This window comes from Aptenodytes forsteri, unplaced genomic scaffold (assembly GCF_000699145.1).
Source record: "Aptenodytes forsteri isolate BGI_AS27 unplaced genomic scaffold, ASM69914v1 Scaffold5, whole genome shotgun sequence".
Taxonomy (NCBI): domain Eukaryota; kingdom Metazoa; phylum Chordata; class Aves; order Sphenisciformes; family Spheniscidae; genus Aptenodytes; species Aptenodytes forsteri.
In genome coordinates this window covers 1469935-1482859 of record NW_008795672.1, presented here as the reverse complement: position 1 = coordinate 1482859, position 12925 = coordinate 1469935, and the positions used below count along the sequence as shown (strand labels likewise).

The 12925-nt window shown below is 50.3% G+C and overlaps 1 protein-coding gene across 1 annotated transcript in view; it reads left to right on the top strand.

Moving 5' to 3' along the window:
- The window catches only part of BCL11A (B-cell CLL/lymphoma 11A), a 74209-nt gene that overhangs the window by 42532 nt on the left and 18752 nt on the right, over positions 1–12925 (top strand). Inside the window, 1 exon segment of the mRNA XM_009282511.1 lies at positions 5120–5133. Coding sequence (XP_009280786.1) covers positions 5120–5133 — 14 coding nt within the window.

Genomic DNA, 12925 nt, shown 5'->3' with positions numbered 1-12925 from the left:
AGCACGGGAGCAGATGCACATGCTCCGCAGACGGTCTTCTGCTCTTCGTTTCGTTTGCGGTGGGATCTGTGTTTGCGAAGATCTTTTTTTTTCCCTGAGTCTTTGAGGGTAGTCCACTTAAAGGACTCACGGAGCTGTATTTTCTTTACAGTAATGAGGCAGCATGACATAGCAGTCATGGGAAATCCGATAGACTTGGGAGACCCTAGGAGGGTAGAAAATTACTTAATTTACTTTGTGTGCAATAGTCTTAATTTTCAACTATTTGAACAACTGATTGCTGGGGCAATCATCAGATCTTCAGAGTTAAGATGTTTCCTGCTGGAACGGAGCATTAGCTAAATCAGCGATGGCTGGGGATGGTAAAACGGAGCGATTGCGCGTGTCCATCTGAGGGTAAAGAGAAGATTAAAACCAAATCCCTGAACCTGAGCGGCATTGCTTTTTCGTTTTTCGGGAAGGGTGAGGCAGGTGAAGCTCACTTGGTCTGGTGGTTAATCACCCGCGTAGGTCCGGCGGTGGCTCCAGCCGTGGCTCCAGCAGATAGGAGCTGGGTCTGGTTTGCTTCTGAGTGGGTGAGAAGCCCTCTGCGTGGCGATTCCCCTGGTATTTGCTCACTGTGAGTAAAAGCAATAAAATCTAGCGGTGGAATTACGTTATGTCTCGGGTGCTTTCTTTCCAAATTAGTAATAATCCTACGTGTCTTTGACCCATTTCGCAGAGATGGAGGGCTGGATTCTGCTGCTCTTTTTTTGTAAGCAGCCAGCTGAAGCGAGTTGACCTCGAGTAAAGGGATTAGAAACTGGTCCTTCGTTAGGGTTAGGTGTTGGAGTCCTTGTGCTGTGAGCGAGTCCTTCCTTGAATGAGTTTTCCCATTGATTTAGACGAGAGATGCCTTGCGTAGGTACCTACTCATCAAGAAACTCGCCGTTTAGCTCACAGGGACGGAAATAGCAGCAGCGTAAGTGCAGAGCGAGGCACCCGCTCACATGGGGAAGGGCAATGGGACCTGCTTTATTTGTCAGGATAGAGCTTGTACCGGAGCAAAAATGATAGAGGACTTTTCGTTATGAAAACTGTATATTCCACTGAAAAAAAGTATTTGTTATTATTTAGAAAGAAAAATGGGCATGAATATTAAGAGACCTCCTCCTGCCTTTCCGTGCCAGCGGAAAATGAAAACTTCAGCGTGAAAGTATTTTCTTATTTAAAAAAAAAAAATCTGGACTATAAAATACAATACTACTTTCTGAAGGCTGAGGGCTGCATGAGTGAGAATATTTAGTTACAATGGCAAAGTACAAACATTTCCTAGCGAGCATTCATTGCGTTAATAATAATTAATTAATTCCTTGGCTAAAATGTACGTCCTGCTCCTGTTCTTCTAGTGGGCTGGGAATCCGATCCCACTTTTTATTTCATTTTGCTGACAGCCGCCCAGCAAGTAGGGAGGGTAGAGGATGGAGACTATATAAACAGAGGCTTTATGTTTCGCTATGTAGATGGTTACGTCGGGGTTGCACGGTTTTGGATAGCAGACTTCTGCAAACGGAGGCGAGGACTTGAAGCAGATCAGCTGATTCAGGGGGACCGCGTATCTGACTGCTACAGCGATAAGTGTCTGTACAAATATTTATACAATCCTGATAGTCTTTTGAATTGCATTATTACAACACAAAAAGCTGTCAGATTTCCAGGGTTTCTGAGGCGTACTTCTTACGGCTTGCATACATTTTGCCAGGGGATGCGAGCGAGCTCTGCTCGTGCTCAGAGCTGGCTGGACTCGCGCCATTGCCCAGCCGGGAGCAGGGTAGGTGCTGAGCCCATGCAGCACCCAGCCCGAGCTGATAAGCCCTGCGGAGAGGCTGGCTATATTAGTTCAGGCTTAGCACTGAATTTATGCAATCACGTGGCATGGGGCTGACTCAGAGCAGCCGCGGAGTGAGATTGTGGGCTGAACAAGCTCAGGGCCACCTGCAAAGGGGGGTGGAGAGGTACCCCCTGCATTTGAGAGCCATGTTTTGATGCCAGGCTGCAAATTCCCACCTTATCCTGACATGCCGCTCCTCCCTTGGGTCGCTCGCAGAGGGTCTGACCCCAAGTCCGCAGCCAATTGTGGGAGGCTTCCTGTCAACTGAACGTCGCATCAGGCCCCGTATAGGAAAATGACAGTCGTCACCCAAAAGGAGAGATTAGGAGGCTGTGGTGGCTTATGTGCAGGTGGGGCGCAGGGCCAGATGTAAATGGATTTGGACTAGGTGTAGAAGAGAAGTCATCTTGTGCCTTTTCTGCTGGAAGTTAGTCCAATTATCCGCGTAGGTAGGTAGCCCGGCATTGCCGACGTGTATGGTTTGGTGGTGATTCTCACCGCATCTGTGGTTTTTCTTAAAGCTTTCTTGGAGCCATGGGATTACGGGATCCTACTGGCACTCTGGGATAAAACTGGAAAATGGGACTTCAGTCCCACTTCAGATCAAATATATACAGGCAAGGTTCACACCGCTTGCTGCCATGAGGCCAAAGGGCTTATTCCAGATCTACAAACCCAACAAGAGTTTGAGTCAGTGGTAGGGAAGGCTGGAGGCCTCATGAAAGTTATTTGAATAGATCGAACGCTTCCAGTGGAAAGAAGTGGCTGTCCCGGAGTTGGGTCGGAGCACATCAGTAGCTGCCCCAGCCCTGGTGGAGAAAGCCCCATATTTTCACATGCTGATAGCGGCTGCGTGTCCTGTTGCACACTTATTTGTAAGATTAGGAGTTTGGAAAATGTTTGCAAGGTTGTGAAACCGGAGTCCGGGGCTGCTGTGGGCCTCCTGGTGTCCTTCAGCGTCACAGCTCAGGATAGTTTTGTTTTTTAGGGGTGAGTGTGTGTCTTCCAACAGCTGTGAGTGTATTTCCAGAGGTTTCAAAGGAGTGGGCTCTTTACTTCCAGTGCAGCATTTGTTTGTTTTTAGGGCATGTTTTTCCTCAGGGAAAGAAGAGTAGCAATCCCATGATCAAAGAAACAAAACAAATTGCTGTGGAATTTCTGCCTAAGAGTATTTAAATTAAAAAAAAAAATACATGGTATATAATTTATAAATGAGTCATGCATGCCTCAGCTCTGGCCTCCTGGAGCAGCGTCCGAGATGTCAGGTTCAGCAGCCGGTGCTCCAGCAGCCTTTTACGTTAGGTAGCGGAGAGCAGCATCTGTCCTCTGTGGCAGCCCATCGCCTGGGACCCATAGCTGTGCAGCGAGAGCAGAGCCACGAGGCTATTTCACCCACACCCCCAGCGATCCCCTCCGCTGCTGCAAACACGCTGGCTTGGATGGATGAGCCAGATGCAAGAAAAGGATCCAGTGAGTCAGGGAGGGAGAAATCGCCTCCTGGTGCTCCCGGTAAGGAATAAAGCCAGGTTTTCCATGGTGGCTGGTTAATTCGCTGGGGCTGCTGTGTTGGCCCTGCGCCTGCGGCAACCGGTGCCGCAGCATCCCTCTGCTCACCCAGCTGGCCAGTATCGCTGGACGAACCACGCACAGCGCAGCAATGTGGTTAGCCAGATAACGAGGACATTAGCCCTGTTTTTCTGACTGCGTTCTAACAGGAATAGCCCCATTCCTGAAATATCACCTGCACGTGTTAGGTCAGAATCATCTCATTCGGCCGTGAGATGCGGATTGCTGCTGTGCCCGGCTGTGGCGGATGGGATGGGGTAGCTCCCCTCCCTCCCTGCGGAGTTGTTCGAGCTGCTGTGGGGCAGCGCTGTGCTCAGAGAGGCTTTGCCGGGGCAAGAACGATTAGGGCTGGTTTTCTGGAAGTAGCGGGGTTGCGCTTAAAAATGTCTAATCGGCTCGGGAGGGCTGCACGTGTTTCCCTGGCAGCCTCTTTTAGCTTCCAGCAGGGATGTGGTCTTGCGACTTCAGCATCCCAGCTTCAGAGCAGGCAGACAGAAACAGTAAGTGCTAAGGGCAAGTTTAAGGCAGCATTATTAATTTCACAAAAACAAAAAGAAAAAGTCTGTGTAATGTATTGCTCAGTGTATAGCGTAGCTCTGTTGACCAGAAGCATTTTGTTTGGTGTCTCACGGGCAGTGTCGCTGGAGCGGGCAGGTTTTGAAGCGGTCAGCTGTCCCCCTTGCTATTTCTTCCACAGTCGCTCTGTCCCTCTCTGGGTGAGTGTAGTGGCGTGGGCCATCCTCATCTCAAGTGCCAGAAGTGGTGACTGTAGGGAAACACCGATTTGGCGGGGTTTTAAAAGCTCAGCTTTAGAAAAGATGGGAAAGTAAGCGCTTAAAACTGCGGGATGTACAGCGCAAGGCACATGCACATCAGCTGTGTTTGTAGCCCTGCAGCTGGTTACAACCTGCCTGGGTCTGATCCTGGTCACCCACATGTCCTACTGAAGTGGGCAGGGAGCTGCAGGTGCCACCAGAGCTGCTGCAAGGGGACGGGTCCTATCCCTCGGCTTCTATTTCAGTGTCCTCCAAGGCTGTCCCTCGGCCACGGGGAAGCACGGCGGTGGCGGGGATCTCTGTAGAGCTGGAAGTTCAGACAGCAGCAAAACTGGCAGGTAGACAGAGTCCAGAGGGCCTCATCCTGCCCCAAAAGCGAGGGACCGGCAATTTGCCCCAGGATTGGGGCTGTAGCCTTGGTACTCCATGAACAGTACCAAAATCTACATCTGAGTTTTGTGGGTTTTCCCTGCGTACATAGACACCTTGTTACAGCATCTGCACAAGCACTTCTGTGGGGTAGAAATAAAAACGTACACATATGCTTGCAAACATTCATATACGTGAGTGGCCTCAGCACCGAAATGGTAAATACGCTTTAGAAAATTTCCTTTAATCACAGCGAGAGCTTTTCTTCTCCTTACCCAGGGACCGGAGCACGGGTGCAGGGGAACGGACTAGAGCCGCTTTGGCCGGTTTCTCCATCTCTGCCTGGTGCAGAGGGTGGTGACGTGCGCTCCTGGGGATGGCTCGGTGACAACTGAGCTGGGAAGTGCCGTCCAAGGGCCGAGTATTACGACTTTGCGATGAATTTTAACATATCTGTGTTTATTACGAGCGTCTTCCAGCAGTAACGCGTGCCCGGGTGGACAGACGGACAGGCGGTAGGATCCCGCCCCCACGAAAGCCCGCAGGGAGCCTGCAGCAAACCCTGCCGGCCACCCGGCCGCAAACCCAGCTGCTGCCCAACGCGTTGCCTAAACGGGCAGATGTCAACGTTGCTCAATGTGACGAAGACCTGAACGTCTGTTTATTAACGGATAAGATGGTCAGGCTGGCGCGTACGGCACGCGAGCCGGCCTGTGCAACTCCTGTGGTTTCCAACTGTACTTATCGAGGGAGGGGGCTGCCTGCCCAGCGAGGGTGTTTCCTCTAATCGGTAACTTCACATGCCAATGGCAGGCAGATGTGCGGGGGGCGAAGGCTCGGCTTTTTCATAACAGCCGCTTTTGCCGGGCTCAGGGGAATGAGTCACCTAAGGCAAGGCTGGGGAGTTTGGAAGAAACATTTTGCTCAGAAAGAGTAAATATTCCCTGAGAAAGGGTAGCAAGCGAGGACCTCACAGCCACCCCCTTGGCCATTAATTTTCACCATCCAACGTAGAAGGAATCGACTCATCCCAGTATTTCCTAGCAATAAGTTTAGCTCCAGAAACCCTTCCCCCTTCCCTCTAAAGAAGTCCTTTAGAGGCTTCTTCTATTGTCTGCCCTCCGTCCCCGAGATGCTGCGGGCAGTGCGCGAGATGGTTGCGGGCTCAATTTAATGGCATCTCTCCCACTTATCAGACTATATAATAAACATGGCTTTTAGGGGGGATTTTTTGGGGAGGGGTACGAGGCGGGCGGTGAATGGGGAGGCCAGACACCATTGTCTGGCAAGAATGCGAGTCCCTGGGGGCGAGCGCGCCTGGGCTTGCCTTCCAAATTGTCCCAGCATCAATCCTCCCTCCTTTGCGGGATTTCCTTCTCCAGCCGGGGTTTTGTTTCGGAACAAGCGTTGGTCAAACAAGCTTTTGTTTGCGGTCAGTTGCTTGGCACACATACACCATTTCTGGTGGGGGACAATGAGGAAGCTGTTTCGGGGGCAGCTGCGGTGGGACTGAAAGGGAATACTGATGGAAAAAGGGCGCAGGGAGGAAATAGCCGGGTGGAAATTAATGGGGAGTATCTTACGAAGTCCAGGTACTGCAGCTAGGTTGTGAGGGTGGAGGGGAGTCCTTCAATCCAGCTGCCTTGCCCCGCTCACCAGCTCGTGCTGGTTTGTGTTGCTTTTCCCCCAGGATACCCCACCTTGGACCTGTTTCTATGAGCCAGCGAGAAAGTTGGACAAAATACTTGTGACGATGCGTCTAAAAAGCTTTCTTTCAGGAAGAAGTAAACTATTTACGGCAATAACAGAGTTTAAAAGGAATTGTATAAGTGAGACTGACTTCTTTGTCAGCAAAAATTGCAGCAAAACCTGTTCATAGATGACATTACCTAAATGACATTACGTACGTATGTCCTTTCTTTCACATTTCCTGTAATCCTGTTACGGCATTGTCCCATTACCTCAAGCACTGTCATCTTTAAATGCTGTCAGATCTTAACTGGGTGGCCAAGGACATCAGAAAAGGATCGGGGTGAAGCTGATGGCAATTTCAGACCTGCTGTATATACGGCCATTTCCCAGCCTGCCCCCGGACGGGGTGTTTTCTGATAAAACATTCAGGTAAAGTGATGATTCAAGGACTTTTACATCTTTTATGGAGCTGCCGCCCATCACCACGGCGTCCAGCATTCTTTTTGGGGAGCGCAGGGGGAACAGGCGCAGACCGGGTGTCAGAGACGCTGGGGGTGCCGGGTACGAGCCGAGTGCTCGCCGGCGCTTGTTGGAAAGTGCTCCCATCCCCGAGAAACTGAGGACCCGGAGGTAAATGGCTGGAAAATGCCCCTGCGGGACCGCGGGCAACACTTCCACTCCCCGTACAGCTTTTGTGGCATTAACGGCCCTTTGCGAAGCACGCCGAGCTCCTCGGACTTAAGCTGTGATTAAGTGCAACGTCTTGGTGTTAATTGTTTTTAACATTATTTCTCTCTTATTGTATTATTGCTAAAAAATTACGTGAGGCCAATTTCTTTTACTCCAACCGCAAATGTGCCGCTGTGGTTTTTCAAAAGCGCTACGAGACGTGGCAGCAAATGGGAGGATTGCAACTTCTGCCGTTTACCTGCTGAAATGTTCAGCGCTCTTAAGCCCGAGGAGTGGGAAGCGCTGGCGTCGAAGCAGTAGCCTGTTTAAACTGGCAGCCCCTCTCATCAGGTTATAATAGCGATGATGATAATTGCCGGCTCCAGGGGCAGGAACTGTCGTTTCGTTATCTCTGGGTGCAGCGCCACGCTCTGAGGGGCTCCGGTCCCCTGTGGCGGCCGCCGGACCTGGCTGCAGTGCAAATAGCGGCAGCCCTGAACCTGAAACGCTCGCTGCAGACAGAAGTCTGTGGTCAGGCATGCGGAGATGTCTCTGGTTGCCCGTCTTTGGCCCCGTGGGCTGGTTTTCCCGAAAAGCAGAGCTGCCCTGTGGGAGACTGTATGTTGGCAGCAAGGGAAGTGATGCCAGCAGGGACTGACATGTGGCTCCCCGATGAGTCGTCCCGGCTCCATGGATGTAGAGGTGCTGCTGGCAGGTCACAGTGTGCCCCACGTCCTCCTGTGCACCGGGGTGTACAGCAGCATACGTGGGCTGACTTTGCTAGCGTAAGCAGATGGATGACGGAGGTCCCAGCTCCCTTATCCGATGCGTCGTCAAAGTAAAGAGGTGAAGAGCCAGAAAAGGAAGACTCACGGATGAAGAGCAGGAGGGTGGCTCTCTTCTGAGTGGCAGCCACGTTCATTTGGCCCAAGGCAAGGGTTAGACAGCAGCAAGGCTCAGAGTTTAGTCCCAGTGATGCTAAAGAGCAGGGCCTGGATCCCCAAATCTTCCTGCTGAAAAGTAACAGCAGAACAGCCCATGGAGTAAGGGGGCATTTGTCCCAAGAAAGGGTATCGTGATATGACGAGGTAGACTGCGCAGAAGATAATTCACTTAATCAGGTGAGGTCAGGGTTTTTTTATTGCTATCTGTAACTGGTATCTAAGTGCTGGCAGTTACAACATTTAATTGCATTTTCCTCTAAGAAAATGCTTATCTTGCTAAAAGATGGGATTCTCTACAATCCGTTTTGTCCGCTTAAAAACTCTTGTTTCCATTTCGTTCTTTACCATCAGTGCTATCTTAATCCATCCTCCGGGGCCAGTCCTCTGGTCTTATCCTCCGCCGATCCGAGGCCGTGAGCGGGCAAAAGTCTCCACGCCTGGTCTTCCCAAATGAGTGCCGTCCTCGCCTGCCGGTGGCTCTGCCGAGAGCATGGGGGAGCATGCCGAGAGCATCTATCCCTCCTGCATGGGAGACAAGTGACCTGCAAGACGTGCTGGGGCCATCTCACCTCCCCTTGCGTCCCCCAGCCCCCAGCGGGGCTCTCCCTGGAAAGGTCTCAAGCCGGCGCTCCTAAACTGGCCACGGTTTGTGCATTGCTGCCCTGTCTGGCTACTAAATTGATGCTTTTTTGTATGCTGGAGGAGGATTTTTCTCCCCTTTCTAAACCTCTTAATAACTGAAGATTTGGGTGTAAAAGCACTAACTGCACTCAGTTCACTGGGGTTTTTTTTCAGTCATAGCTTGGCTTTTTTTCCCCCTATAGGCACAGGAACCATTTATAGCCGAGGTGGGCCGAGTTTGCAACTTATTAATCTCTCCCTTGCATGTGGGTTGAAAAGAGACACCATGCCTTTATCAAAAGCCAGGCTAGCACAAAAGGCTATGCAAAATCATCATCAAATCCTATTAGAGGTGGAAAATATCTCTTAGATCATCTCATTCATTTCCCTGCCAATGCTAGACTGTTCCTGAGAGTTAATTTTCTAGTGTCTGCCGCCGACTCCCTGTGTGACTGCAGGTCTGTCATCTTGCCTTTGGGTTGTCACTGTAACTTCCACTCGTTTCCTTGCATTTCCAAACAAGCCTCGTTTTGTTCGGTGGTTGCCTGTGTTAGTATTTGCCCTGCATTACGTATTATCGGTGGTTTCTACTCGGAGAGCATTGCTTGCGGCTGGGAAAGGCATCCCCATAGGATGGGGCGTGCTGGGTGCTTGGGGAAGCTCCGGGAGTGCCATCCCCCGGCCAGGGGCTCCATCCCCTGCAGCCACCGCTGCCTGCCATAGGTATCGGGGAAACGAACATCTCAAAGGGAGGTTTCTCTCCCGCAATCGCGGCCGTGGGTTCAATGCGAGCAGGTTGTCCCCCGTAAAGCAATTCTCTTCTCCCAACCTCTGCTGGCGCCGCCTTCGATAAACCCCCACCCCGAAGCCCTGGGCTGGCTGTGACATCCACTTGGCAGGGGAGAAAAAAAAAATAATAATAATTCAAAGCTGGAGCTATTTATAGCATTAAGCAAATGCAGATTTCATCAGGGTTTGTTTCAGAGGAGGAAACAGCGTGTAGGAGCGGAGTAACCTTACTTGTAACTTCCTGCCGGCGCTGGTGGCGGTGATTGAATTCCCCAACACGGCGAGGGTCTGGGCAGCCCTGCCAGCGCCGGGAAGGTCAGTCCGGCAACTGTCACCCGGAAAGCATCAAAACCACGAGCTGTCGATAGCGACCCGCATTTGCAGAAAATCTGAGGGCTTTCTAATTAACTGAGGATCTCTAAATTAGAGCGAAGCCGCTCGACAAGCCCCCTTGTACGCCTTAAGTGTCAGGGCTCAGCTGATCGCCGCATCTAACAAGCGGCTGATTTTTAACAGTAGCTCCAAGACTCAATCAGCTCCTAATGGCTCCATTTCAAAACGTTTCAGTGCATTTTTCATCTCTTAGTCTGGAATTTATGCTCTTTGTTCCCTGCTCAAATATTCTGGCGCTTTTCCTTAATTTCAGGCTTCTGCCTTGCGACGGCCTCTCTGCCCTAACTAGGCAGCTCATCGCTTGCCTTTCCCCGCACGCGATCCTCTGCCGCGGCCGCTCGCTCTGCTTTCTAATCAGTTAAGTTTCAGAAATTCCTCCTTTCTCTCCCCCTGACATATAGGCAGTGCTGTGGGGTCCGGAATTTCATAATTAGAAGGAAGACCCATGTTTAAACAGACCCCTGTGTAATAAGAGCTGAAAAGTGGTTTTATTTCAGCTTTAAAACCCCTCCCTTTAAGATAGCGAATGCAGTTTGCAAGTGCACCTGATCTTGACCTCCCTCCCGCTGCTTTTATGCAGCGCTGCAGGTCTGGGCGCCGGCGCTCCTGATTTACACCATGGCAAATGAGATCAAACCCTCATTTCGGCTGCATTCACAGCGGAGTAAGAACATGCACATTTAAACAGAGGGCTTCGAGCTGCTGGGAAAACGAGGGGGGGGGGGGATCTTTCCCGACGTGTGACTCCCGTCGCCGGTAATGAGACCCACGCGAGGCATCCTCGGGAAGGCAGCAGGATAAACTCCCAAGTAAGCAGTGATTAGGAACAGATAAATTCCATTCAGGAAGGTAGAGAGTTTATCAGCAACTCTTAAAGACTTCTCCGCGTGTGTTTATGTTCAATAGCTTATCCATATCTTGGCAATTATTCATGTGAAATAGAATATAAATCCCGCTGCCTAATTTTTCTTCGAAAAATTTCACAAGGTAATCAAATCCTGAAGTGCATATTCTATTCTGGTGATTTTATCATTAAATCAAATTTTTATCATTTATCAGCAAAAGTTAGATTTAAGCATCCTCACTGTAATGTTTGAAAGATGAACATTTGTTTCAGCGGGTACTGTGCCAATCAATAATCTTCCAGCTTGACTCAGCTATCAATTATTGCTGCAATTATTTGTCTAGTTGGATATTTAAAATGTCATCAGAAAGAGATGATTACATATTCCAGAAAGCAAGGCACTGTATAATCAGATGAACTGAATCCAGTTAAATGTAGTGTGGTACTAACCTGTCCTTCAAAGCTGAATTCTGCAGCCGCGACTGAAACAACAGCTTTCTGCATTATTGTAAGGAAACAGATCTTAACCTTGGAACAGTGCGTGTTATTGGGGTCGGGTAATACTCGGCGAGAGGAGACCTTGCAAGCCTGGAAATTGAATCAGCCTTACTGACATAAAGGAGGGAGGGTTTTTTTTTTTGGGGGGGGGAGGGCTGGTTTTGTTGGATTTCATCTGCAAATCTATAAATAAGAAAATCCACTCTTTATCTGCCTTTCTGGGAATTTAAACTCCTGAGCTTGAAGCGCCAAATTTTCGTATGCCCTTTTTGCATTCCTTGACTTGATGTATGTACGGTAAATACTCTCTGTGCCCCGAGAATGCAATAAAGCTGTAGCAATTCTTGCAAGTCTTACATCCTCCAAACTCCAGATATTCGGAGTATTATATCATTTTCAACTTCAAGGATATCTCAACGATGGAGAGGAGACAGAATAAACCGGAGGAGACCGGACAACTTTACGACACCTTTTGGTCCTATTTGCAAAGCAGGGAGGGGAAAATATATATATTATCGATTCTACTAATACTCGCTCGTGCAAGTTATGAAACTAAATGTCGTAGGATCTGGTTCAGCACTTGCTGTGCTTGCAACTCCATGGTGACATTGAACTTGCTCAGGGACAGAATAAACCTTTGCCTTCCTGGCAGATGATTTGCAGGCGGAGGTGTCATTTGGGGGGACCTGCAGTTCCCCTGACCCACTTTGTCAGGATGGTTTGCTGCTGGCTAAATATCATTAATTTGAAAGCGAGAGGAAAGCGAGCCAAAGGGGAAAGCTGGGGAAGAGGAGAGTCTGAAGAGGATCCATTTTGGAAAGGAAAAGGTGGAATAAGGCTCTGAAGGAGAGCCCCTGTTCATGCACATCCCCAAGCTCATCACTTGGCTGAGGGCAGGGGCTTTTCGGTTCCACCGACACCCAGCCCGAGGCACTGGTGGGAGCAGGGGTGCTGTGGGATGGAGAAGGGGACCTCGGCACTGCCTGGCTAGTGAGAAGGGCCCACGGGGCCTGGCAGGGACCACCACATCTCTGCAAGGCGATGGTTTAAATGCATGTGCTTTACAGAGCTGGGCACGTCAAATAGAGATGCTAATATGTGAAATGCAGCAAAAATAAAGCAAAGCCATAGGTGATGAGGAGACTTGATGGCCCGGCAGTGCCCTGGCAGCAGCGTGCCTGCCGGTGAGCAGTGGTGGGAAGGCGCCAGCCCCCGTTTCTCCCTGGGAGAGGGCTCACAGCCGTTTCAAAATGCCAGCGCGCGTCGATCTCTCCAGGAGTGCCCCGTGCTGTAGAGCTGCCGCATCCTCCAGCGAGGTCCCGCAGTGCTAATTGGGTCACCAAGCATTAGCGGCTCTTCTCAGGAAAGCAGCATCCTGGCGTTGCGGCCGAGAGTCTCTCTGCGTAAGAGATATGTTCGTGTAGGATGTGCATTGCAGAGCAGCGTCCACGACGCACACTCACCCGTGCCGGGTGCCGGCTGCAAGGCTGAGCGATGCCGAAGCTGCGATACAAACCAGGAGAAACATCCCACCGCCGGCATCTGCCAGGGCTTGGGAGTCTTGTGCCGCGTCTCTCCCCACACCGGCAGGGATGAGCTGAGATGTCATGCTAGAGCATCTCCTTTCTTTCCTTTGCAAGGAACTTTTTGAAGTGCGCTCTGCCTTTTCTTCAGATGCCGCCGGCCAGGGAGAAAACAGTAGAAAAGAAACAATTCATCGCATGGGTGTGCGAGAGTGAATAAAATTATTTGGAAGCTCTCTGTAGCTGTATAATTACAACACTGCATTTAAAAAGTGAATTATTGACTTGATTGTCCCCAGCAGCCGCTGGGTAAATGCATAATTACGGACTGTTGGAGCAAGGTATCGTTTGCTGGGTAGTCAGGTTAGGCT